The 26,662-nt window shown below is 44.1% G+C and overlaps 2 protein-coding genes across 4 annotated transcripts; one reads left to right on the top strand and one right to left on the bottom strand.

Annotated features, from left to right (window-relative positions):
- Window positions 1-152: 152 nt before the first annotated feature.
- Window positions 153-12,546, top strand: LOC131697835 (sushi repeat-containing protein SRPX2-like). Of its 3 annotated transcripts, none has more exons than XM_058989361.1 (11): window positions 155-655; window positions 1,036-1,129; window positions 5,288-5,356; window positions 5,627-5,818; window positions 6,359-6,535; window positions 7,304-7,430; window positions 7,929-8,050; window positions 8,452-8,631; window positions 9,844-9,977; window positions 10,294-10,415; window positions 10,866-12,546. In XM_058989361.1, the coding sequence occupies exons 2-11, from the start codon at window positions 1,060-1,062 to the stop codon at window positions 11,044-11,046; spliced, it is 1,374 nt and encodes a 457-aa protein (XP_058845344.1). In that variant the 5' UTR covers window positions 155-655; window positions 1,036-1,059; the 3' UTR covers window positions 11,047-12,546. The 3 variants fall into 3 exon arrangements, with proteins under 3 accessions (XP_058845345.1, XP_058845344.1, XP_058845343.1); XM_058989360.1 differs by having other exon boundaries at window positions 156-655; window positions 1,018-1,129; XM_058989362.1 differs by lacking the exon at window positions 5,627-5,818 and having other exon boundaries at window positions 153-655; window positions 1,018-1,129.
- Window positions 12,028-26,662, bottom strand: LOC131697834 (synaptotagmin-like protein 4). Its single transcript, XM_058989359.1, has 18 exons — window positions 26,458-26,662; window positions 26,200-26,391; window positions 22,548-22,878; window positions 21,957-22,172; window positions 21,407-21,516; window positions 21,039-21,144; window positions 20,447-20,557; window positions 20,246-20,342; window positions 19,765-19,858; window positions 19,480-19,601; window positions 19,243-19,329; window positions 18,729-18,907; window positions 15,076-15,178; window positions 14,569-14,730; window positions 14,120-14,219; window positions 13,660-13,765; window positions 13,144-13,352; window positions 12,028-12,922 (listed from the first exon to the last, which is right to left on the bottom strand). The coding sequence occupies exons 3-18, from the start codon at window positions 22,664-22,666 to the stop codon at window positions 12,783-12,785; spliced, it is 2,061 nt and encodes a 686-aa protein (XP_058845342.1). The 5' UTR covers window positions 22,667-22,878; window positions 26,200-26,391; window positions 26,458-26,662; the 3' UTR covers window positions 12,028-12,782.

Consider the following 26,662-nt stretch of genomic DNA (forward strand, 5'->3'; position numbering starts at 1 on the left):
ACACATTTTCAGAATTTCCTTTCCCCGCAGAATGACAAATCCGCAGCTAAAGAGCTTATCCGGATTATTTGAGAGAGAAAAAATCACCCCAGATGTATTTAAAGTGATTTATTTGTTTAGCTGTAGTTTACACCTGCTGGTTATATATGTGGACGCTAAAATGTAGTCATCACTCAATCGACAACAGAATATGTATCGCAAAACCAACATAGCAATACAGTACACCATTTATATGATTGTTACGCCTAGTACATATTTGATCACAGAGCACGATGAAGGAACACAGCAGACATACCTAATTATTGAAAAAAAAACAGTTCACACAATTACAGTGCATGCAGTACACACGTATAGCCTAGCATTGTATTTAATTTACAGTAAGGATGTAAGACATAATGGTTTCCACTATAAGAAGACAATTTGTACAGTACCAACCGCGTCACAACCGAGGAGGTGTCTGACAACCTTAACACGATCTGAATGTTAAAGCAATGAGTCTGGGTTTCTTTAAAGCGAATGACAGAGCTAGCGGAGCGTACTACTGGCAAATCATTCGGAAGTGAAACAAGACGCCAATAGAAGTCTCTGGCAACAAAGACAGTGAGCACACTGCACCGCAACAACAGATATTCCAACACACTAGGATTTTAAAAAGGTAAACTTGTATTTAAAGTACATTAGAAGCTGTGAATGTGGATGTCGGGTATTTGTTAGCTTACTGAAGTAGAAAAAGGATGCGTCTTTTTAGCAGCGCTTCAACATGTAGAATGTATTGCGCAAACTTAAAATGTCTGTTATATATATTAAAAAAAAGTCCGGAAATCCAAGTTTGGCAAAAACTTGACAGGACCTATAAATAATACGTTAGCGCTTTGTTTAACTGGTAGTTAGTACTGTGATCTAATAGTTGCGCTGAAGTACTATAAGGACTTTGCAATGATATTCGGTGGACTTTACAGCTGCTGCTTTGGAGGATGCGGAGGAAAACAGCTCAATACTTTAACTTTCTTACTGCAGGATTGTATTTCTTCTCAGCTGTGAATCAAAGGGAGAGGTGACATGTTTAGAAGCGCTTTGTCGCTGCTGCTGTTTCCTATAACAGCGGAGCTTCTTGGACTTTCTTACGAAGGTAAGCTATTTTTTGTATTCTGAGTCTGTTGGAGGTAGAATCAGGCGATTTAAATCCAATGGGAGGACTAGGGACAAGGACTTCTGACAACTCACCTGCTTATCAAAAATACAAAGATATAGTTTTTTTTTAGGGAAGTCTGTGAGATGTGAAGATCGTTTTTAAAATTATTTTTTTTTTACTGCTGAAGAGGATCACAATGAGAATCATGCTGCATTAAACAACGGTCCTTTTGTTTGACCATTCATCGCTCTGTTTGCATTACCATCACTGCAGTCATACGGGACGCTAATGCATTCCGGATCTCACTCTGCTACTGTACTAAGAGTTTCCATTAGAACCAGCTGTTATTATCCTTTAACACAGAGTAGACAGTCATTTAAACGGCGTGTGTGCGCGTGCGCGTGTGTGTATATAAACAATCTCAGTCTACACCGTTTTCCAATTGAATGCCAATGAAGTTTAATGCAGTGGTCTTGGGGGGAATGGTTTTAATAACTCCCTAATTTAAAACGTCGCTTCGTTATGTGGAATTAATAACAAAACTAAAACGCACAGCTGAAGTTTATACACGATCCGTGTTAACAGCATTCTTTACATTGAACGGCGGATTATTACACTCAGTTCCATCCGGTAACAAACCCCAGTATTTAATTACCTAGATTATTGGTTTGAGTAAAAAAAAAAAAACAACAACTTGTGTTTATTGCTAATCTGTTAACATAGTTATTTTCTGGTTTGTGTCCATTTAAACCCAGACATCTATGGCTGGTAACCATTGCCCTATTCGGTCTATCCACAATGCTAAAAATACAAAACCAGGACTAAGGAACTCATTAGTTTCCATTGACTCATAACTATACCATAGGAGCGTGGGCAGAGACCGGAGACAATACTGCCACCACTAAGAGCACACACTCATTGGAATGCTATGTCATTCTGCCGAGGATAGTAAGAATCAGCACTTTCGGGATAGAAAGGAACAAAGGGTCTTAAAAGAGCTACTAAATCAGTTTGAGAAATTGGATCATAGTCTTCAGATGCACAGAGTTGCACTCACAGGCACTGGTTTACAGAGGCATGCTCTTTATTGATTGGCTGTGATGTTGTGGATAGGTGTATGTGGAGCGTCAATCCGGTGGAGGAGTGTGCTGTCAGAAGTCAATGCTGTTATAGGGATTTTCTGCTTCTGATTTATAAAAGGGAAGCATGAAATCCCTTCCCACCCACAGTTGTAACAGATCATCGTTTCTGGTTATGAGCAGCTACACAGTTATTGACGCGTGAATAACCGTCTTTAAATAACATTCCAATTGTATGATTTATTCATGTGCACAGACTGCAAATTGACTTTTTTTTATGTCTTTGTGACTATTAATCGTTGTCAGACAGCTTGATTCTTTTTTTTTTCTTTTATAGTTTTCCGTTTCCATACAGTACACACCTTGCACTGCTTCAAAACCAAGGACCCCAATGTATTCACTAGCACGCTAATGCTTCGTGAATACGGGGCCTTGCGGATGCCATCGATATATTTTTCTGGAACCATACCTAAATGCAGACCTGAATACCTGTTCATATTGTAGATACTACATGGAAACCCTGTACAGGTGTACCTATGTTTCCTACATCACAGTGTGCACGCTTCCCCTAAACACAGACCTTGAAGAAGAGGTATAATCAGTGACCCTCCTGTTTGTTTGAACTCCCTGTCATAACCCCCTAATAGATACTCCTTTGTGCTTAATGCTGCCTAATTATAAGCGTGTACACCAGCTGTGGTAAGCCTTTGATTTATGTGCTAATACCTAACTATTAAGCACCTCGAATATATGGCGCTCACCTAACCTCCTGAATTGTCAGAACCAGGAGTCTCCAGGCTCTGGGAATTCAAACTGCTCACAGACAGCATGAGAGAGATGGAGTGAAACACTTTTACTTAAGTATTTATTTTTTGCAATTTATTAAATATATCTAACATACGAATCCCAGTCATTATGACCTAATACCTGTATGTATTGTCGTGGCTTCATAGATCTCACATTTTCCATGATTGAGGAAGCACACGTTTTTGTAAAGTTTGTGTCTGTGTTCCCCTAAGCGAGTGTAATGTGCTGCAAGTGCAGCAATTAAATATCTCCAGGAAGCCGTCAGTGAATTCTGCTAATAGCTTTGAAATGAAGCACCATTAAATTACCATAATGTGTGCACAGGAACACACGAGACCTACAAAATAACAGTGACTAATATGAGATGAGATTTACTAGAATTATTGTGTCAGCTCTATAAACTTCAAACACTTCAGCAGAAGGAAGAATGAGCTCATAGCTGAGACTGTCCTGCGTGACGGGTAAAGAGAAGCCTTTGAAATGCAACATAGAATTCTGTAGATCACCATAATATGCAGGCATGCCAGTCTTATTTTTGTGCAACGTGTGTTCATGTGTTTATGGACTGCATTATTTAAAAAATAAAAAAAACATCTAGTAGTTTAACAACCGCCTCAAGCAGATGAATGCACAAAGAATTCAGGACCTGAAAGCTGGAAAATGAATACCACAACTCCAAAATCATTTCCTGTTTTTCCTCTCTGTGAAAGTAATGGTTTCCAAATGGAATAAAATAATTAAATCAAAAAACTGATTTGAAGTTTGTAAGAGCTGCCTGGGGAAAGGTTTACAGGACCAGAAACCAGGCTTCTGTAAATACTTTTAACCGCAGATATTTGAATCCATTTAGCAAACTTTTAATGATGTCATTGTTTAAAGCTATGTACTAAACAGTTCCAGTAACCCTTCCACAGCAGCACAAAGAGTGTCTGGATTCAGTTTGCATGCAGGTTACCTTGAAGAAATCCACGTATTTTACAACTCCTTTATTAGGTGGTAATCCTGTGGCTGGCAGCAAGCTATTAAGAACTGTCCTTTAAGATAGCGGATAGAAGTGTTGATCCATGAAGCTGTATGTGGCACAGTCACACATGTGTATGTGCAGGGGTGACCATCATAGCCTCCCAGAACCTGTACTCCCACACGAAGCTGGCAATTTGAATCAGCTCATCTCTAATGGCTTCTGTTATTGTAACATAGACCTCACCAATACATACCTTGTTCAGTAAGAAACACTGTAATGTTTCTTTAAAGGTAATTTGTAGTGCCTTCTTTCTTAAGGCTTGGGTTAGGGTTAGGGTTATGCTACTGACTGTGGGTGTGCATATTATTTTGTTGTTAATCTACCATGATCTTTCACACAATTACATTATTTTGACCCCTGGTGCAAAAATCCAGTTAAACATAAATACAACAAGCTGCCTTTGGGTAGCTTGTATTTTCTTTGCAGAAAAATCACACTAAAATAGTAATTACAACATTCTGCCACCGCATGGCGCTGTGCACAGTGTAACTAAGTGTCTATTACATTCCTAGAGTCCTGCCTCCCAACATTGCATCATTGCATCACAAACAGTTTTAGCAGAACAGTGGCCCCACCATAGGAAGATGTCAGTCTCCAGTAGTGGAAAAACAGCCAGCGATGGATCTTCAGCTGTGATGTGGTTCTGGAAAAGAGTTTAGCTTGAATTCCTAACATTAATACTGCACGTCGACGATGAAGTTATAAACTGATTTTCCATCTGTGTCAGCCTAGGCACCCAGAGACTTGTTTCCATGACTTGGAGTTGAAAATCCCCTGTCACACTTAGTAAGGGGGCTACCAGCCAGACAGTGATGTCACACAGAGGTAGTTGGTGGTTATCTCCTGGTTTCTGCATAGTTCCTCGACTCCAGATCCCACAGTCCTGGTCTGCTTGCTGTGAAAGCATAATCACAGGGTTTTAAATGAGACTTGTTTGGTGAGACAAGGAGTGTTTTGTTATAAAGCATCGCATCTGGAGAAGTTGGCTTGCTCTTGAGCAGACACTGGAGAATCACCATTATGACAAATGTACTACAGTTACCCACTGTAAAAACCTAGCAAAGCGTGACAGAGCACCGGAATACTTGATGAAAGAAAGATATGGTAAAGCCTGGTGAAACCCACAGCAAAGCATTACATGACAGAGGCTGGCAGAGGTGCCTGTCCGTCCACCCTCTGGTCATCCCAGTGTTCTCTATGGCACTGCTGTGCAGGTGACCAGAAGGCTTCTTCTGTTGGTTTCAGGTTCTGGGAGCAGCTACAATGAAGTCCAGTCTGAGGTGTCCTACAGCACTCCCCAGCTAGATTACAGAAGTAAGTGTGCAGGAGTTATTTTTCATTCACTCAAATGAGCCTCGTCCACCTATTCTTGGTAACCCAGCAGCTGAAGAATTGTATTAGACTACTATACAGTTAGTTCCCATCTATATATTTGCCATGTTAAATCACCTAGACACAAAGAACATCTGTCTAAGACCATTAAATAGTGTTCTAGTTTACAAGCCTTTGTTTCCAAGATTCTAATTGCTGTGTAATCTGCTGTTGATTTTTCTTTGACTGGGTCAACTGCTCCCCTTTTCCTAGCTCCCCGCTGGTGCTACACTCTGTCGCTTTTGAATGGGGAGGCTATCTGCTTCTCTCCTCGAGGTGGTAATTACAGGAGCACCATGGGGACGCGCTGTGAACTATCATGTGACCGCGGGTACCGCCTCATTGGTCAAAGGTTCGTCCAGTGCCTGCCCAACCGCCGCTGGTCTGGAACCGGCTACTGTCGACGTGAGTGGCGAGAGTTTTGTTTGAGGGACAGGACTGTCCAAACACTAGGTTACATTGGCTGCTTTCCTGTACCGTCCACCCTTGGTTTCGTAGCTGTGTCATCCTGCATCTCAATGAACACTTGTTTCACATGCTGTTTTACTCTAGTCTAGACACATTAATTCGGTTTATTTTTGCCATGAAGGCCTCCAAAAAAGCTGGACTGACGTGTGTAATTTACAATTGTCTGCCAGCAATGTGAGGTATTGGGCATGGAAACCTGAAATATATATAGCCAGATATTACAGAGGCACACTGTACATGGTGGGTAGTATCAGACTAGTAATCAGAATTAAGATTGTTTTACATTTAAATGCTACAGATATACACACATTGAACTGTTAACAGTTACTGATAGTTACAGGTGACAAACACAGCTTAAGTGCAAGGAACCGACTCAGAGCTTATCTTGACATTGTGTTATGTGATTGAATCCACATGAAAACCTGGAGTCATAATAATAATAATAATCTTCCATGACCTCTGAATGTGTCCCTCCAGAGATCAGGTGCCACGTGCTGCCTGCCGTGACCTATGGCTCCTACTCCTGCAGCATGAGCGTGGCGGTGGACTCGCGCTGCGATTACTCGTGTGCCCCCGGGTACCAGCTGGAGGGAGACCGCAGCAGGATCTGCCTGGAGGAGGCACGCTGGAGCGGCACTGAGCCCAGCTGTGTAGGTAAATCACACCCCTGCATGCCCAGCTTGAGGAGGCATAGCTCTATGATTACTTATTGTTTCAAATCAATTGGATACCCATGTGTCACAGCGAACCAACCGACCCAACTGTCATTTCAAATGAAATCATTTCAATTCCTTTAGGACAAATACACTATTTAACAGTGATGAAGACATTTGGCGAAATTACTGGCTTGGCTAAGCTTCTTCTAATGTGAACTGTAGTTCATGGGCTATACCTAACCATGTAATAACATTGTAATAACTGGGTAACTATCAGGTGTTCTGCGTTTTCTGCAAAATGTTGTTCGTTCTTCACAGCTCTGTCAGAACTGTCTCATTTATTTCTCATTGAATTATCTTTCTCAAAATATCTTGTAATTTCATTGTATAAGCAGCTCAGGCAAACAGCTAAATCCGCAAGCAGATTACAATGAGAAAGATTACCTACCGCTGAGCCGACCGCAGCATTTGATTAAGTTTTAATAAAACGCATTACAGTGCAGTGTGCTGCCAAACAGCACGCATCCTGAGCTCTGTGTCTCTTTAATGTTCTGAAGTCAGGTCTGTGTTCAATCACTGAGCACCAGGTTTAAAGGTTTTGAAAGGTCCAGTTGTTGATTGGTATAGCTGTAGCCTAGTAGCCTGGGGAGTTAGATGCATTGCCTGTGTGTTTCCCTTTTGCTATTTAAAAGATATCGTAAATTGTCCTCTCAGTTTTAGTCAGACGTGTGAAACAGAATCTGTTTCAGCTCACTGTGTTTTTCAGATAACGAGCCTCCGAAGATCAAGTGCCCTCAGTCCCGGGTGAAGGTGGCAGAGCCAGACAGACTGGCAGCCAGAGTGTACTGGGACCCTCCCATCATCAAGGACAGCGCAGACCCCACGCTGACGGAGTAAGAGGGCAGAGGGGCTATTTTATCAGTCTCTGGAAGTTTACATGAGGGGCTTGTTTATTTAGATAAATCAGTACCAGGGCTAGACTTCACCTGTTAACCTGGAGATGTCCTCTTCAGATCCCCCATGATCTATTGTACAATATACAATGCATTCCACCCTGAAGAGGTTCTACAGTGGTAGTCTAGCCTAGCATTAGGAGTGTATGCAGTATGACATGACCCTTGTCACAGACCCACAGCATGGACAGTAGTACTGCTAACATTTCATTAGGTTCAGATACTGTACACTAGACTAGCTGCTGGCTGCTTAGATACTGGGGAGAACTGGGCCACAGGAAAACCAGTACCTGTGCATGGTATTGCAAACAATCCTTAGCTCATTCACGTACAAAGAAATGGGAAACATGTTCATTTGTGTGTTTATAACTTACATAATGGCGTGCGTGAGTGCACTCCTGTGTGTACCGTGAGCCTGTACCTTGTGTTCCTGTGCAGTGTGACTCTGAAGGGGCCGGGGCCAGGCTCCATCTTCCCAGAGGGGGAGCACGTTATCCGCTACCTGGTGTACGATCAGGCGAGGAACAAAGCAGCCTGCAAGTTCATTGTGCGAGTGGAAGGTAATTCAACAGACACCTCTATCAAAATACAGACAAATCAGGGCTATGGAGCCAGCAAATGTAAATACAGTGATCCCAGCAAATTCCGTAATGACAATTTAGTGCAGAGAGCTTCGTGCCTGGATCTTAGAACCAGCAAATTCCTTCAGGACTGTGGTGGGTACCTTGAGGCCAGGAAAAATAAACCAGCAAAATGAATATGGAAAGATTTGGACTAAAAGGAAGAACTTAATACTAGAAATATGAAGAGCTGGGGTCTCCATGAAATGAGATGTGGATCTCAAGGGTTTTATCCTGTTTAAATAAATACATTTTAAATTTAAAATATAGATACCACGAGACAGCTTTTTGTTGCCATTGACATGCCCTCTCTCTTTCTCTCTGTGTCTTGCTGGGCTCAGTGCGAAGATGCCCTGCTCTGAAGCCTCCACTCCACGGATACATCACTTGCTCCTCGGGGGGCAATAACTACGGCGCTGTCTGTGAGTACTCATGCGATGGGGGCTACGAGCGAAGGGGGGTCCCGTCCAGGGTGTGCCAGTTCAACCGGAACTGGGCTGGAGCCGCTCCTGTGTGTGTCAGTGAGTATCCTGGGAACATGTGCATGCACACCTTCCTCCTCCTCCTCCTCATCATCATCCTCCCAGACCCATTGCTGAGGTTTAGAACAATAGCAGCTGTATGGGCTCCTGGGATTGCCTTGTCGTGGTTCATGTTTTTTTAAGTTTGCATTATGCATACTGACAAATAGGCTTTATATGGTGTATTTTAGTCTAGAAGAAAAATATGGCATCTTGAATGATGCATCTGTAAACAAGCTAGTATAAAAAACGACAAACATGAAGACAGTTCAGACACTGAAGACAGACTGCTGAATGTTTTTCTCCCCTTCTATTTCACTGAACTTTACTAGCACAAGGAAATACTTGCTATTCAATTTAGTGGAATGCACTAGTTAAAAAAAAAAGTACTGTAGGTGCAGTCCAAAAAAGGTTTTAAATTATCCTGCAGTTCAAATTGTGCAGTGGAGCAGAAGACTATGAAAATGGAGCTGTCATCCTTCCAGACAGCAAACAGATGATCAAACAGACTTAATCAGAATCCGGGTGGGGGGGGGGTTTCAATGCAACCGGTCAGGAACTGGAATGAAATAGTTATGTCTTACTGCCTCATCAGAAAGTCTTACCTCAGGCAAGCCTGAATTACATTTTTTTTAAAATTATTTTTTCATGGAGACACAGGCAGACTGGTTATTAATTTTGCATGGGCAGGCTTGTCAGAGCAAGCCCACCCTTGTCACTGTAGGCTACGCTGCTTACAGAGAGATGGGAGAAGAATAGAAGGTTAACAAAGTTCTGTGGGCACGGGCTTGAAAGAGATCACTTGAATGCAAACCAATGGAAATATTGTTGGAAAAGCTGCGTATCTGAAAGCCAGCATACAAGAAGCTCAGTAATGTGGATATGAGAGCCAGCAAATCTCCTAGCCAAAGCCCAGGAGCTCATTACAGGCATCCCAGAGCCAGCAAATCTCCTAGCCAAAGCCCAGTACTGGGATCTTCAATCCAACAAATATCATTGAGGGAGCTCATTACAGGCATCCCAGAGCCAGCAAATTCCTGGAGTACTGGCCAGGAAAATCAATGAAAAGAACTCTGCAAATTTAAAATAGCGGACGTTGGAAAATAAAGCACATTAGCAGGCATGATGCCCTGTGTGTATGCAGGTGTGATAACTGAGCAATACAGTTCTGTGTGGCTGCAGCGGGTCTGATTAACGGGATCTTCTTCACAGTGATTCAGATCAACACTGACGTGAGGAGTGCTGCAGCACTCCTGGATCAGTTTTACGAGAAGAGAAGGATACTCATCGTCTCCACGCCCGACATTTCCAATCAGTACTATAAACTCCAGAACATCATGGTACAGGTGAGTGAAAAAAAACAACAAAAAAAGCACAGTGTTGTAAATCTAGAATTCTGTACTTTCTATCAATGTCAATTCTACTGATTTTCAAACAGCAGTAGAGTACCAGATGTCATGATTTCAAATGAAAATGCATGTCAAAAGTAATACTGACAGAAACTAAATACATTCAATGACAATGTTTAGACTACAACTCTTGATAGCTACAACCACTTTAGCTGCTTGAAACAAAGGCACTGCATAGTGGTGCGAAAGCCCTGTTAGGGAAGCAGCTGTTGGATCAGGATTAGGCAGCTCTGTCAACGTGTCCCCTCTACAGAGAGCGGGCTGCGGGCTAGACCTGCGGCAGGTGACGGTGATTGAGCTGCTGGGTCTCCCGCCCCGAGAGGTGGGCCGGATCAAGGAGAATCGCCTCTCCTCCGAGGTCATCGAGGAGCTCAGGTAAGACGTGTGGCAAACTTGTCAATCTGGCTGCTTGTCTGGAAAAGCAGGTTAAAATCAAGAATGGCGAGTGATGCTTGATTGAATCAGTGGGGAGAAATCCTGCTCTCTGATTGGCTAAGAGATTATACGTACATGAACTACATACAGCATACCTCCAGAACTACTGTCAGTGGCTTGCTTACCTGCTGCAGGAGAACAATCACTCCACAATTCGAACAAAAACCTCATGGCTTCAAGTATATATACCTGTTCCTTATTGCTTAAGTATTTTAATTATAAATCTCCAGCATACTCTAACCAAGTGGCCAAGAAACTGAAAAGAGGACGCACAGTACCTGCATATATGCAATATATCTCCATTTGTAGGTGTGATATTTCAGAGATGCACCTTTCTGTGTGGCTGTAGCAAGTTTGTGTTTGACTAACGGTACTCCTCTGTCTCTGCAGGCAGGCGATGAGGATCTCTCAAGCCTACTTCACCATGGTCCTGGTGGACAAGCAGGGCATGGACCGCGAACGCTACATCGACCCCGTCACCTCGGACGAGCTCTTCTCCTACATCGACACCTACATGCTGAGCACCGAGGAGAGGGAGCGCATGGAGAACAACCGGGACCACTGCGACTGACGGGACGAGACCGAGATCACAGGAGCACAGAGCTCTCTGGGGAGCTCCACCGGACTAGAAGAGCGTTTCAGTGCAGGACTCGCTTTTCACCTAACGGGTGACGAACTTCAGAACTGGAAACACCCTCTCTTACCTTTTTACATCTCCACAAGCGACAGACTGTTACCCGCACTAGTAGTTTTTCCTACATGTTACTAAAGTGTAACCACAGACTTAAAAACAGCAGAATATCTACGATTAATACAGGTACTAAACCTCATAAGCCCCAGACTCTCGGACACACCATATTTTTTTTAAAACCTAATTGGGATAATTGACCGGCTGTATGTTTGTTTAGGTTGTAAGGTTTATAAAAAAGTAGTTTCAAATGGATTTGTATGTGATTGCATTCGGGAGCCTGTACGTTTTGTTTTTATAATAATGATAAAACTACATGCCAGGATAATCTCTGGGTGACCTGTTGTACACTAGTCTTTTAAACTTTAAAATAAACATCTAAGCCTCGATATATTCTTGTGGCTGGCAAACACTGCATAGCACATGACAATAAACACAATTACAAAATGTAATTATGTAGCAGGACAGCCATGCTGCCGGTGTAACAAAAGGAAAGGGCTGTGTGAAGCTCTTATTATGTTCATTGGTGGAGTTTGCTTTACGCTCTGAATTACCATCAGAATGAACAAAGACTGTGTAAACCCTTCGTTTATGAATCCTTTCAATAACCAATATAACAGTATGTGTTTATCCTGGATGATATAAAGACTATTTAAATACGTTTTAGAAGAACAGGCATTTTAAGAAATGTTCTAATTACTGAACACTAAGCTTTGCACTAGTAAAGTGTCAATAAAAAAGCTATTGTAATGAACTGTTATTCATAGTTGAGAAATAGGTCCTTATAAAAAGTGATTAACATGACCTGCCTCCACTAGTTCCACTTGAAGCCCTACGAGAAACACAGAGACAACAGAGCCCAGCTTTAATAACATTGGGATATATTTATATATATTTCATACATTTTGATTATATTAAAAATAGAAAAGTACCCTTTTTTAAAATCCAATTCCCATATTCCTTTCTGAGCTACACTAGATGCAGTACAGTGCTTTTGTCATTGTGTAGATGTGTAAAGAAAAAGCAAATGTATTGACCCATATATAGACACGAAGGAATAAGTCATATACAATCCTATCAACATACCTTCTTTGTACTATACTGATTAGCATCATCCGCCCAGAATATTGTGACATTGATTAACACCTAGAAAATGTGTTTAATTAAAACTAAACCCCATCCCTCTAATACGTGGAAGAGTTCTGTGGTGATAGACAAAGACAGAACCCAACATCTATGTGCTTCTCAAAGAATATCAGTGGAATGATATTACTAAAATATACCTTTGTTGTTTGACAGTGCATTTTACGTAATATACAACTTCCTTGCTATACGTTTAGTGATAACAAATAAATTAAAATAAGGAGTGTTCCCTTTCTTTAACCTCTGTGTTGGCAGGTATTTTAATATGTGAAGTGTATGCGATGTGGCTGTATGCGTATTCTGTAGCTCCAGATCAAACAATGAAAAAAATTGACATAGCTTTAAGGGTTAATCAAAGTCCTTTTAAGTGCTTTCACTTACACAAAAAAAGGAAAAAATAAAATTCACACACAGAATATTGGGCCTACTCCACAGATGCCTCCCACCTCTCCTTCACGTTGCCGTAGCGACGGTGTTCATTTGGTGTTGCCCATTGTGGAGCGGAGCAGTAAAGAGCCCTCTGCCCACGAGCCGTGGTACTGCATCATCTTCTCCCACAGACTGACCTCCTCGCCTGTGGAGTCCATCCAGTCGACCTTCTCTCCTTTGTGTGTGCCTGCAAAGAGACAGAAACACATCAAGCGCTTAATACCTTCATCCTAAATGTCTGGAGCCCTACCATGTGGGATTCCGATCCAGGCACAAACTATGCACCTGTCCTACTTTGGAAATTACAGACCCTCCACGGCCTGCCCTCCAATAAATTATTTATTCACATGCAAGAATGAAAAACAGCCAGCAAGTTATGTTTGGGACACAAGAGGAAATGTATGTTACCGGTGCCCATGCCCAGTCTGACCCCTCCCAGGAAGTCATTGCTGGACAACGCCTCCCGGTCCCACACGGTCAGCTCCAGGCAGACATCCTTCAGATCCTCAGGACTCATGCCTTTGTAGACGAAGGTGTGATTGTAGTGAGGGTTCAGAGTCTTCTTTATCACCGGGGTCTTCCTCTTAGTCACCTTGGTCTTCACTGGCAACAAATACCTACAGGAGGAAAAAAAAATGTCAAGGAATGAGTGAGGTGGACTGCAGTATAGGTCTATACTGGACAATAGCTGGATTAATCCCTGGATAAACTATAATTGCCCAACAATGTGTGGTTTGATTGGAAACTCAGCACAACCAGGAATCAAATCGCATGATCGCATGACTCCTCTGCACTCGTACAGCAATGCCTTTACTGGATGAGTTTTTAATATTTAACTAGCATGAGTGCTTATATCATTCACCTTAGTCTGTTTTCATAACATTACCAGGCAAAAGGAAGAGAAAAGAAAATGAATATTCTCACCCTTTTACAAACGTGTCTGAAGTGCCTCCTGCTTTCATGGCGGTTAGATTCTTGGCCTCTTTGACCCAAACTTGCAGCTCTCCTCCTTCCTCCTTCTTCTTGCCTACTGTAAAAAAGGTACACAGAATTAGCTGCTGCTGCTGCTACACAGTCCAAAAGGAAACAAACAGAACAGAAAACAAACAAACAAACCAACCTAACCTGTTAGCTTGAAACACAAGAAACATTTCACTTTAAAACACTGAAAAAGCTAAATCAGACAGTTTAAAAAAGATCCCGATACCCCCCAGAGACTCCATTATCTCTGCAAAACATTCAGGAGTTAAATCAACCTAAATCTCATTCTGCACAACTGCAGGACTATACACCCTCCACCCCACCCAAAGCCATCTCCATCAAGAGAAGGGGTTGCAATAGCCTTTACTGGATTAACCATGTGGTTACTGGTTGTCACACTTACTTCTGGGCTTGTCTGAGACCTGTTTGCTGGCAGGGATGTATTTGAGGGAAATCACCAGCTCTCCTTTATAGTGAGAATAGGCACTGGACTGTGAAGAAGCCTGCAGGAACACCACAAACAGAGAAATGCAGAACCCATTCACAGCTGCGTTGACCCGTGACCGCCTGCACTGCAGCCCAGCGGGTCGATTCGCTTACTGCCGTACAACACAACTTTCTTTAACAGAGTAGAGATAGCCTGTGGAGTCTCAGCCCGGGACGGATTTCATTGCGTTCCTGGAACACGACATTAGCAAGTAAAGCAGTAACACACCGCCTCGAAGGCACACCCACACGGGAGGAGAGGACTGGTGCATGCGGTACTGTACATCTTGCCTGCTCCGTCCGCTATACGTAACGGACAATGTAACACCCTGCACTGGTGGGATGATGTTAACAGCCTTGCAGTACCTTTGCGTGGAGGGGCAGGCACTCCTCTGCGGTGGCCTCGAAGTTCCAGGAGTCCAGAGGCAGCTCCACCTCTCCCAGGAAGGCGTTGTGTCCGAAGCGGTCCTGGTGCCACACAGACAGCTGCAGGGTCCGCGTGATCAGCTGGGACTGAGTGATACTGTACTGCAGCAGAAACACAGACAGCATTACTGGAGTGGGAAAGCTGCTTATCCAAACCTTACTGACCCCAGGGCTAAGACTGGAGAGAAAAGAATACTAAATAGTATAGGGTTTTACCTGTGGGGATCTCCCACTGATTTACATAACGTACAGTGGGGTCAACTGATCTGGCGGAGCCGTTAACTGCCACGGTTCACATCATTAAGCGAAAGGGATCCGTTACACAATGCATGTTATACATTTGCATTTGGTTTGTTTTCCATTACTGTTTTCCATGCTGGTGACTGGGTATGAAACTGTGTCACCCGGGTCATCAACAGTAGTCAGTAAGGGCAGACGACTCCTTACCTTCAGGGTCTCATTGTAGATGGGGTTGGTATTGGAGCGCTTGACCGCTGTTTTCTTTTTGCCCTGCCGTGATTTGTCTGGGAGCAGGTAGGACTTGACGTACCTTTATTTAAGAACAACAACACCACATTTTTTGAAGCTGCGAGAAGCTGTTAAGACTTTAAGCACAGTTAATCTAAGAACGAATACCGCAAAACAGAACTGCTTTGTTTTTGGAATGACCATTTGTGACAGGAACGGCCGGAGTGGGTGGCGTCAGACCAGATGGAGGAAATAAATAAACAGAGAGATGGGGTTTTGGTAAAGCTGAGCGCGTGATTGCGCTCAGCATTTAATAACAGACAGAAAATAAAAGGTTTGAAACAACAAAAACACAGGACACGGCACTATACGCCAAAGTAAAAAGACAAACAAAACGCACTAAACACAAACGGTGCACGGAGACAAACAAACACGGTGAGTACAAACAAAACACTTATTATATTTATAATTACGCTTTTAACTCTCCTTCTCTCTCACCCGTTCTCCACTCTCTGAACACCTAACCACTAGTGCAAGAAACGTGCATCTATATATACTGTTGTGCTGGGATTCAATTACTAATTAATTACTCACTTGAATCCCAGCACGTGAATTCATTACGTGAAACCCTGTGTTCACATATTACATTTAACCAGCACGTTAAAAACACAGACCCGTTTATATCCCGTGTACCAATCTATACACCAACATTTACACACGCACGTAACATACAACACATAAATGCACACAGGGGCGGGGCGCATTGCCACATATACCCCCCCTTGTGCGCAGCACACATGGCCTCAACGGCCACCTCCCCCCTTAAAAATCCAGCAGTCCAGGACAAAGTCTCGGGCTGGGAAGGGAGGCTTCAGTGGGCCCATGGCTGGCCATGCTGTCAGCACCCCTGCCGGTAGTGGCACGGCTGACAGCCTGTTGGTCCCGTCCTGCAGCGAAAAAGCTGCGGGGGCAGGTGGTCCCCCGACCTCCCCCTTCTTCGTAGCCGGCAGCTCCCTCCTGTGGGGCTCCGGCCACAAGAACTCCTGCAGCGAAACTGCTGCTGGGGAAAGTGGTCTCCAGACCTCGTCCCCCTTCTTTGTAGCCGGTAGCTCCCTTTGGTGGGGCTCCGACCACAGTACTGCCGGCAGCGAAGAAGCTGCAGTGGGAGCAGGTCTCCGGACCTCCCCCACGATCTCCGGCAGCGAAACTGCTGCAGTGGGAGCAGGTCTCCGGACCTCCCCCACGATCTCCGGCAGCGAAACTGCTGCAGTGGGAGCAGGTCTCCTGACCTCCCCCACGATCTCCGGCAGCGAAACTGCTGCTGGGGTTGGTGGTCTCCAGACCTCCTCCCCCTTCTTTGTGGCCGACAGCTCCCCTTTCTGGGGCTCCGGCCACCGTACTCCCTGCGGAGGTACGGGCAGCAGAGGCAGCTCCTGCTCCTCTGCTCCGGGCGGTGGCGGAGGCAGAGGCAGCTCCAGCTCCTCTGCTCCTGGCGGTGGTGGAGGCAGAGGCAGCTCCAGCTCCTCTGCTCCGGGCGGTGGCGGAGGCAGAGGCAGCTCCAGCTCCTCTGCTCCTGGCGGTGGCGGAGGCAGAGGCAGCTCCAGCTCCTCTGCTCCTGGCGGTGGTGGAGGCAGAGGCAGCTCCTGCTCCTCTGCTCCTTGCGGTGGTGGTGGCGGAGGCAGAGGCAGCTCCTGCTCCTCTGCTCCTTGCGGTGGTGGTGGCGGAGGCAGAGGCAGCTCCTGCTCCTCTGCTCCTGGAGGTGGTGGAGGCAGAGGCAGCTCCTGCTCCTCTGCTCCTGGAGGTGGCGGAGGTAGAGGCAGCTCCAGCTCCTCTGCTCCTGGCGGTGCTGGCTCCCTCTGCTGTGGCGGCTGGGCATGTGCACGCCGTGCTGCCTTCAGCAGCATAGCGAGAGGCTGCTGGGGGACACCAGCATCCTGCCCTTCTCCCCCCCAAAAATTTTCAGGGGGTTGAGCCTGTAACTCCTCCCCTTCTGGCTCCTGGGGCTGAACCAGCAGGCATTTTCCCTCTGCTGGTGGCTTGGGTCCCAGGGCTGTGGAAGCCCCGACTTGCCTCCCTTTGGGCTGTGGACGCCCCGACTCCTCCCTGTTGGGCTGTGGACGCCCCGACTCCTCCCTGTTGGGCTGTGGACGCCCCGACTCCTCCCTGTTGGGCTGTGGACGCCCCGACTCCTCCCTGTTGGGCTGTGGACGTTCGGGCTCCCCCCACTCAGGCGTAGGACGTTCGGGCTCCCCCCACTCAGGCGTAGGACGTTCGGGCTCCTCCCACTCAGGCGTAGGACATTCGGGCTCCTTCCGCTTGGGCTCCTCCCATTTGGGCTGTGGATGCTCAGGCTCCTCCCATTTGGGCTGTGGAGGCAAAACCAGCAGGCATTCACCCTCTGCTGGTGGAGATGGGGACAGCAGGTACTCACCCTCTGCTGGTAGAGATGGGGACAGCAGGTACTCACCCTCTGCTGGTGGAGATGGGGACAGCAGGTACTCACCCTCTGCTGGTGGAGATGGGGACAGCAGGTACTCACCCTCTGCTGGTGGAGATGGGGACAGCAGGTACTCCTCTGCTGGTGGTCCTGCTACCTGGGCTGCTGTTCCATTTATGGTTGCCTCCAGGTAGCTGAGGACAAACTCCACACCTTCCTCCAAGGTGTTTGGGGTGTGTTCCTCCTGATAGGCCTCCCATCTCTCACTGTCCATCATCCACAGGGCCTGGACGACTATGGGCAGAGACTGGGCCTCCAGCCCAGCATTCTCCAGCATCCAGTCCCGCACTTTGATGGCGTCTTCTGCCATTTTTTTTTTTTTTTTTTTTTTTTCTTTTTTTTAAATCCAAACTGCGGTTCCTGCTCTGGCCTGAGTCCTGGAGGCGCTGTCGATCCCACGCAGGACACCACGTGTCACAAAGACGGCCGGAGTGGGTGGCGTCAGACCAGAAGCAGGAAGTAAATAAACAGAGACTTGGGGTTTTGGTGGAGCTGAGCGAATGGTTTCGCTCAGCATTTAATAACAGACAGAAAATAAAAGGTTTGAAACAACAAAAACACAGGACACGGCACTATACGCCAAAGTAAAAAGACAAACAAAACGCACTAAACACAAACGGTGCACGGAGACAAACAAACACGGTGAGTACAAACAAAACACTTATTATATTTATAATTACGCTTTTAACTCTCCTTCTCTCTCACCCGTTCTCCACTCTCTGAACACCTAACCACTAGTGCAAGAAACGTGCATCTATATATACTGTTGTGCTGGGATTCAATTACTAATTAATTACTCACTTGAATCCCAGCACGTGAATTCATTACGTGAAACCCCGTGTTCACATATTACATTTAACCAGCACGTTAAAAACACAGACCCGTTTATATCCCGTGTACCAATCTATACACCAACATTTACACACGCACGTAACATACAACACATAAATGCACACAGGGGCGGGGCGCATTGCCACACCATTACATAGGCTTTCTACTATTTTTCACCACTTTCCATATTTCCATGTCATCTAAAGCAGTTGCTGCAAATGCCTTTTACGTTGCTAAAAATCAACAGGTAACCCGAGCGGTTTGCTCGAGTGGCTCGATAAAGTAAGGGGAAAGGCAGACTCACGGGTGGGAGCGCTTCCTGGCTTCGTCCCCATACGCAAGGTTGTGGCACTCCTTGATGAAGATAGAGAGGACCTGGGCGCTTTGATCGTAGCGCAGTGAAAATACAATTTCCCCAGTAACTTCCACATTGCTGTAATCCCCAGCCTCACTGTAGATACTCATCATGCTGCCCATTGTGCTCTGCAAAACCATCACGACAACGTGAAGATGATTGGATACTCCAGGAATTACTTTTAAACTTGTATTTTCATTGTATTCTTAAAGTCCAGATCATGTGGCTAATATAGCGCATTGACTATTTTATAATACAATTACTTCCATTACTGGGTGCTGCCTCCGGGATCAGTTTCCCAAACGTCCCAACATTGATCACAATCGAGGAAAATAGAGGTGCAACACCATAATAACAGATCACAGATCTATATTATTTAATATTTAAAAAGAACAAAGTTTCGACATTGTATTCTCAGTGAGGCCTGTTCTTTCGGGCACTGGACTCTCTTCCCATAACCTACCGATGACCCTCCACTCCGAAGACTGTGGCGAACCTCTGACTTCCTGTGGAATTGCACAAGATCATCTATATCTTCATCCTCTTCCTCCTGAAAAAGTAAGATATGGAAAGTGTCAACAGTGGGCAGTAAGGAACAGCAAATTAAACATACCAAACAGAATTAAGCACCAAGTCTCCTTAATGGAAACATCCTGCACACCAGTCCAGAGTTTTATTACAGAATGCACCCAACACCAACCTGCTCCACATTGAGTCCGGGCACCGATTTGCTCCTGTCTCCCATGGAACCATCTTCAGTTTCAGGTGTATTCTCACGCAAATCCAGCACAGACTTGGGCCTACTGGGCTTATCTGAAAAAGCTTTGGAAACAGACCTTTCCTTGTAAATGGTGCAGGTGTTACACTGCCAAGTCACTAATATCTAGACTAATATCTAAAATGCTAGACTGTAAAAATATTATTACACCGTTCAAAGAGATGGCTGCACAAAGCAAACTAAATGAAATACATGAATCTGTTTTACCAGTGGGGCTCAATGTTTTCCTGGGATTCTTCTTGAACAAGGTGTCACAGTCGTCAAAAGCAGACCCTCCGCTCTGACTCCTAACACAAGATTCCTAAAGAACCGCAGAGAAAACACTACATTTCACCTGTCCACACCTGGGATTGCAGAAGCCACAGAGTTAAACAAAGGAGACTTTCTGATGCCACCTTGTGGAAAAACAGTAAACTAAACTAGGAGGACATAAAAAACAGGTCAGATTAAAAAAAAAAAAAAAAAAGTACAGATTAAAGGAAGTTTTGTAAAATATGCAATTGTCTATAGATCCCGATTGACTGTTTCAAGAACATTTGTTCTGTCTGTAATTCTTAACACATAATCATCCTTGCTAAAAATAAAAAAATGAATAACAGAAATAAGACCTTATACCAGGAATTACAGATTGGTTTGGCCAGTACCTCCCAAACCACTAGGTGACCCTGATTCCCTGTCATTGCCTCACCGGTTCATCTTTGGAGGTCGGGCCCTCTGTGGATGGCACGGGGACAGTTAGGGTGGACTCTGTGGGCCCTAAAGTGCTGGACCCATCAGCATCCTTCCTAAAAATAAATAGATCCAAACATAAAATAAAATGAGTCAGCCCTTTATCTTTCTCAAGCTGTCCGAACAGTAAGAGATTGTGAGTGGTGTCGTTCTGCCTCACCGCTCCAGGACAGGGGTGGCGTGGCGGGACTCAGTCTTGAAGCTGCTCAGGCTGGCCTTCTCCACAGACTCTGTGTCACTGCGCTGCTTCTCTGGAGCCTGGGACTGGGTGCTGAAACACAGGTAGGGAAATACAACACCAAGAAACACGAAAACTGGGATGTCCAGTCACGGTCCTGGAGGGCCATTCCATTCCAGGTTTAACACGTAAAATTAAATCATTAACTAAGGTCTGGATGAAGGTTTAATTGGTTCAATTTAACAATTTAGAATAAAGACCAGGTCTGGAAGGACCAGCTTTGGTCACCCCTGTACTAAAAGAAGCTAAAGAAATTCAACGACAAACATTTCCACTGGAAGTCTTTTTCAATCTCTTCAATGTCTTCATTTAGCACTATTGGGTGTTTCTATTGCTAGTACTGTCTGCCAACTTGAAATACATAGGAATCCACAAATTACAACATCTGAACAGCGGTGCGCTTAGCATAATAAAACAATTAGAAATGCAAAAAATCAATGCAACATTTTGTTTTTAAATGAATGAAAACACAATGTTAAAGGCAGGCGTTGGTGTTGATTTGGTTCTGGCTCACCCCTTGTCCTTCTCTGTCCTCGCTCTGGGTTTGGCGATGGGAGCCTTGCTCTCAGTCAGCTGGGTGTTATGCATCAGCACCTCAGCCGCTGTCTGCCGCTTATTGGCTGAAAAAGGGGAGAGGTAAGTTGCCGTTTAGTGCAGATCCACTCTAACAGTCTTTTTCTCTCAAAGGTCTAGGTTCAAATCTAGCTCTAGAGTGAACAGAGTGACCCAAAACACATATCGGAAAGGTACCGAGAAATTCAACGTGCTTAGAAGTTAATTAGACGTGTTATTAAGCCTGACGTATGTTTTCAATCATAGCTATCGTAACAATATTAAAAACGAGAGTGTTAAAAGTGAACCTGCTGTTGTTTTTGTACTCACCTAGAGGTTTCTTCCTAATCGAAGCTCGCACAAGCTCACTTCCGGGGGCATTGATGAAGCGATTGATCCGCTGGTCATAAAACCAATCTCCTGTGGCCTTCTTCAGATCTCTGGAGAAAAAACAAACCCAGAAAAATTATGATGGTACATGCCGTCTTTGGTAAAATGTACTATATTTTGTTCGCTCAATGTTTCAGAAAGCGTGGCATGCTGTATTAGATTACAAAACTGCATACACCTTTCAACTCTGTATACGGACAGGAAGAGAGCCCCTGAGTAGCAAGTTACCTCTTGAAAACTGGAAACAAAAACAAAGCATCGCCTTGGGGTATAATCAAAAGGGAAAAATGAAGTAAAATGGATATCTGAAAAACATCTGTACATCTAGACATTGAAACAAATGTGGCAGTGAATTGGTTGTTATCTACTGGACATCATCTCTAATGGTGCGTTGGATTCACAATCTTAACCAGGCTGCCCTGATAGGGACTCTTATTTAAGTAGTTTTAGTTCTGTATCACAGAGTCTATGTGTATGGCGAGATACTCACGCTTCCTTGGCACAGACGCTGCATCTCCAGGCTCCGTTTGGGTAGACGACTCTGCAGTTGTGGCACACCTGGTGATTGCAGCTGCGGCACTGGCTGGTGTTGCTGCCCAGCCTGCCCAGTTTCTGCTGGCAGCGGGCACAGGTGAGGTTGCTGTACTTCTTACTGCCGCGCTTGGCCCCCTTTCTCCGGATGTCAAGCAAGTCGGCCTTCAGCTTCCTAAAACAGAGAGAGGGGGCCCGAGAACGGATCCGGGCAGAACATTAAGAGCAACACTCTGTTTGTTTTAGTCACCGTTAGCCTCTCTGGAGCTCAAGCTGTCAATGTTTCTGGACCCTCTTTGATTGCAAGGATGGAAATAAGACTCCCATTGCACTTCCATTTGGTTTTACTAGGAGTTTAATAAGACACACCTGAGCTTGTTACCAATACACTGTGCCTAATCAAGCTGGTATTAAAACTTGGAAAGGGTGAAACTGCCATGCAATATGAGTCTTTTTTTCCATCCCTGGATTGCATTACTGGAAGCCCAGTGTTCTGGGTTAGGAGCTGTGGTTCTGTGGGGGAATCAGAGAGCAGATTTCAGGCACTTACCGGATTCGCTTCTCCTCAGCCTTGCGAAGCTCCTCATCGCGCTGCAGGACTTGCAGGATCAGCATCTGCTCCTGCTCCGTCAGGAACTCCACATCAATCACCTCCGAGTCCTGCAACATTCTGAGCACGCAGGAAATGAGGCACAACACCGGGGAAGACTGATCTGGCAGGGCACAGCCAACAGAGGGGTTTGAAATTCTGAGTTTGTTTTTTTTTTATAGCGGTTTCCAGTCCTTGAACTGGTCCGGTTTGTGTGCTCTGTCAGGCGCTACTCGGCTTCTCATCCTCCAGTTCCTCTCGCTCTTCTTCAGCTGTTCCAACACACAAAGCACTGCAAACAAAACACAAGAACTGGTGAGGCAGTGTCTGACTAGCAGGATCACATTCACTGCACAGCCCCCCGAGCAAACAATCTGCCTTTACAATTCCAGAAAGAAAAAATAAGAAACTGCTGAACAATACATGAACGCTACTTTACAGGTGTCACTCTGAAGAATAAGGAGGTCACCGTGACCCACAGCACATGGAATAGAATCTCGTGATAAATATGCGCAGAACTAGAAAGCTGAAACCTCTATTCCCTTAGCACTGGCCTCTGAACAAGCTCCACGCCAGCTCTTCAAACAGAATCACTGGGCTGTCACAATGTGATGTGTGTTGTGTGTTGGGTGTGACTGGCTGGCAGCAGAATTGCTGCACCACCCTGATTACTTAAAGCTGAACTCCCAAAGGACAAACAAATCAGTCCTAGCCTTCACTGCAACATCACTATTACATTGTTCTTTCTTATCTTATGGAAATGAAATTAACTATTTTTTATTACATTTTATTTTACAGGAAATAATTAATATACTTAAGCAGGATGAGTTGGATGGAATTAACATCACAAATAATAATCTTTTAATTAATGTCTTATACATGTGATCAGCATCATTTGTTACAAACATGGAATCTACACTGATGTTGTGTTTCAAGAGGCAGTATTTTGTGCAGACGTTTTTCAAAATGATCCCATACCAGAGACAGAGCCTTCTGTTGATGTCCATAATATTAATAATAATAATAATAATAATAATAATAATAATAATAATAATAATAATAATAATAATAATAGCAACCTGTAATACAAATAAGATTAAGATTAATAAGAATAATCCTTAAAACCTTGTAACGTCACCCATAGGATTCAAAGTCACACAAAGCCTGGTACTGCAACCATGTACTGTATTACAGATTTATTAACTCTGTTCTGCCTGCAGTGTCTGTTCTGCCTGCAATGCATGACAGAATTCAAAAGACTCCTTATCAAAACCAATAACCTAAAAGGAGGCAGTGTGGTCCAGTGGTTAAAGTCCAGGGCTTGTAACCAGAAAAGACCGCTTCAAATCCCACATCTGCCACTGACTGACTCACTGTGTGTGACCCTGAGCAAGTCACTTAACCTCCTTGTGCTCCATGCTGCGGATGAGATGTTAAATCAATGTCCTATTGGAAGTGACTTTGCATGCACAGTTCACAGCCTACATCTGTAAAGCGCTTTGTGATGGTGGTCCACTATGAAAGGCGCTATATACAAAATAAAGATATTATTATTATTTATTTAGCAGGTTTGTGCACATTTTTCTTGGTTTGAGGTTTGTACGGTATTTAGATATATATTTCTGTTTTGCAGTGCACTGTCAGCAGACTTGTTCAGTGGCATATCTTTGTGAGGCGATTCCTAAAAGCATGTCAGAAATGAAATGTATGCAGAGCAGGGGGCTCATTGCAGCCCAAGGGGAATCCATTCTGTGGAGCTGTTGCTAGTACACAGGTGAGAGGGAGAGTGCTCCAGAGTAGGAGTCACTTGCATGGAAGAAGAGCTACTCATGATTAGAAAGGGTCAAAAGGAGGTAAAATGAGGATGACCAGCTACTGGAGAAAGACCCTCTGTTTAGACTGCACTTGTAGATCTCCTGATCTACCTCTCCTATCACTGGACTTGCCTGACCTCAGCACCATGTTACTGGATCCTCAGCTAATGCACTATTGCACCACTATGTTGTACATATAACTTGTTGTAATCCTAAATGGTTGCATTCTGTTTCATATGGTATTCTGTTAGTATTATTTACTGTAAACTATACTGTATTTAAATAGCAACGTTGCATTGCAACCCTGCACTGCACTGTAATACCTGTAAGTTGCCTTGGATAAAGGCGTCTGTCAAATAAATAAATAAATAAATAAATAAATAAATAAAGAGAAATAAGCTGCTTTCAAGGGATTTTCAGCAACTAAATAATGAATTGATGAAGCCACTGAAGTAAGAGGGTCAAAACAAGTTGCTCCATTTGAGCTAGAATGTAGACAGGCACCCTGAAAGAGTAGACAAGGCTGACACTGCAATCAATGACAGGGGTCTTGTTCTTCCACATTGCTAGGATTTACTGAAGCCTGACTCCTCTTTAACCCAACCCCTGTGATATCTGTGTTAATCTCAGCGCAGAGGGGTGAGGAACTCAATAGCCAGGCGCATAGTGTACTTGACACGGCATTTTACAAGCTAAAAAAACTAGGGGGCTAGGATGACAGACAATTTAAGTAATTATGTACAATACATTACGTCAGAAAGTCACATTTCTACAGGCGGAATTTAAAATGGCACTTACACACACACACACACATATGAAAACGATGTATTATGTGCAATAGAAGATTTGCGATCTATATCCTGTTATTATTTGATTATTTAGCAGACGCCTTTATCCAAGGCGACTTACAGAGACTAGGGTGTGTGAACTATGCAGCAGGTGCAGAGTCACTTACAATTACGTCTCACCCGAAAGACGGAGCACAAGGAGGTTAAGTGACTTGCTCAGGGTCACACAATGAGTCAGTGGCTGAGGTGGGATTTGAACCGGGGACCTCCGGTTTGCATTTTCTTTATGACTTTCTGATAAATAATGATCTTTAATAAAAGTGCTTTCGGCGTGCAATAAGTAATCAGTCAGCATTGTGTAAAAATGTTAGAGATCGATCCCTTATGCCACTTAATGCATAAAGCAATCGATCACTTATTGCAGGTCTGTCACACACACACACACACACACACACACACACACACACACACACACGTGCTTTTACTGTTTAAACACCACTTAAGAACTCTAGCGTTGTGCCTTCCGTTTTCAATTACAATATTTTCATTTGAAAAAATGTAATGAATATTGAATTTTAAAACTTACACTACACCTAAACCGCGGTGTAAGTGTCCCCATACATTAGAATCTGCATAGAAAACATGACGGCAGTGGAAAAAGCACAATTTCTCTATTTAACAACTCTCCACATTTTAATATAAGCTTGAACAAACTTTAAACAACTTGATATACTATACCAGTATATTAAAAGTGCATAGGGGCGGCAAAAGTAACGTTGTACTGAAGATTTCGCCGAAATGGTGTTATCTGACGCTGTTAAATTGAATCTTTCCCCTAGCGACACAGTTCCACACAGAGCCCTTTAAACTGAGATGTTGTATCCTGTTGACGCACAAGATCAACACATGGTAAAGAATTAAGAAAACACACTCTCAACAATGTATGGAAACAGTAAACAAAACGTCTTGTTAGAACAGAACAACAAAACTACTGAAATAAACAGTTCTTACGTCTTTCTTCAAAGCAGGTCAAACAAGCGCTCTCCTGGCATTCGCTGTCCCAGTTCTCAGTTTCTTCCCACAGTCTTCACTAAGCAATGGAAAGCAATGACATATCCCGGAAGAAAGTCACTTTTTTTTTTTTTTCTTCTTTTGTTATGCCCGCGGGAGCACCTCAGTTATTTTAAAGGAGCCGCGCTACACCTGCAGAAGAAATTCAACGTGTGTTTACACTGTATACCTTGAAAATAACAATTCTTCAGCACTTACCTAAAATACTCTACCCAGTGTCAAGGTGTCCGTATTTTTAATCACTTTAAAGTTCGCTGCGGCAAAGAATCAACAGTTTATGTATTTCTTTACATGCTATTTAGTTTTAGTTACTTTTCTGTACATTTCTGAATTGCTGTCTCCCGCACGCGGCAAACTCTGCTGAATAACTTAAAAATATGTTAATGATGCTAAAAGGGAACAA

The sequence above is a fragment of the Acipenser ruthenus genome, chromosome 16, assembly GCF_902713425.1.
Source record: "Acipenser ruthenus chromosome 16, fAciRut3.2 maternal haplotype, whole genome shotgun sequence".
In the NCBI taxonomy this organism is placed as follows: Eukaryota; Metazoa; Chordata; class Actinopteri; order Acipenseriformes; family Acipenseridae; genus Acipenser; species Acipenser ruthenus.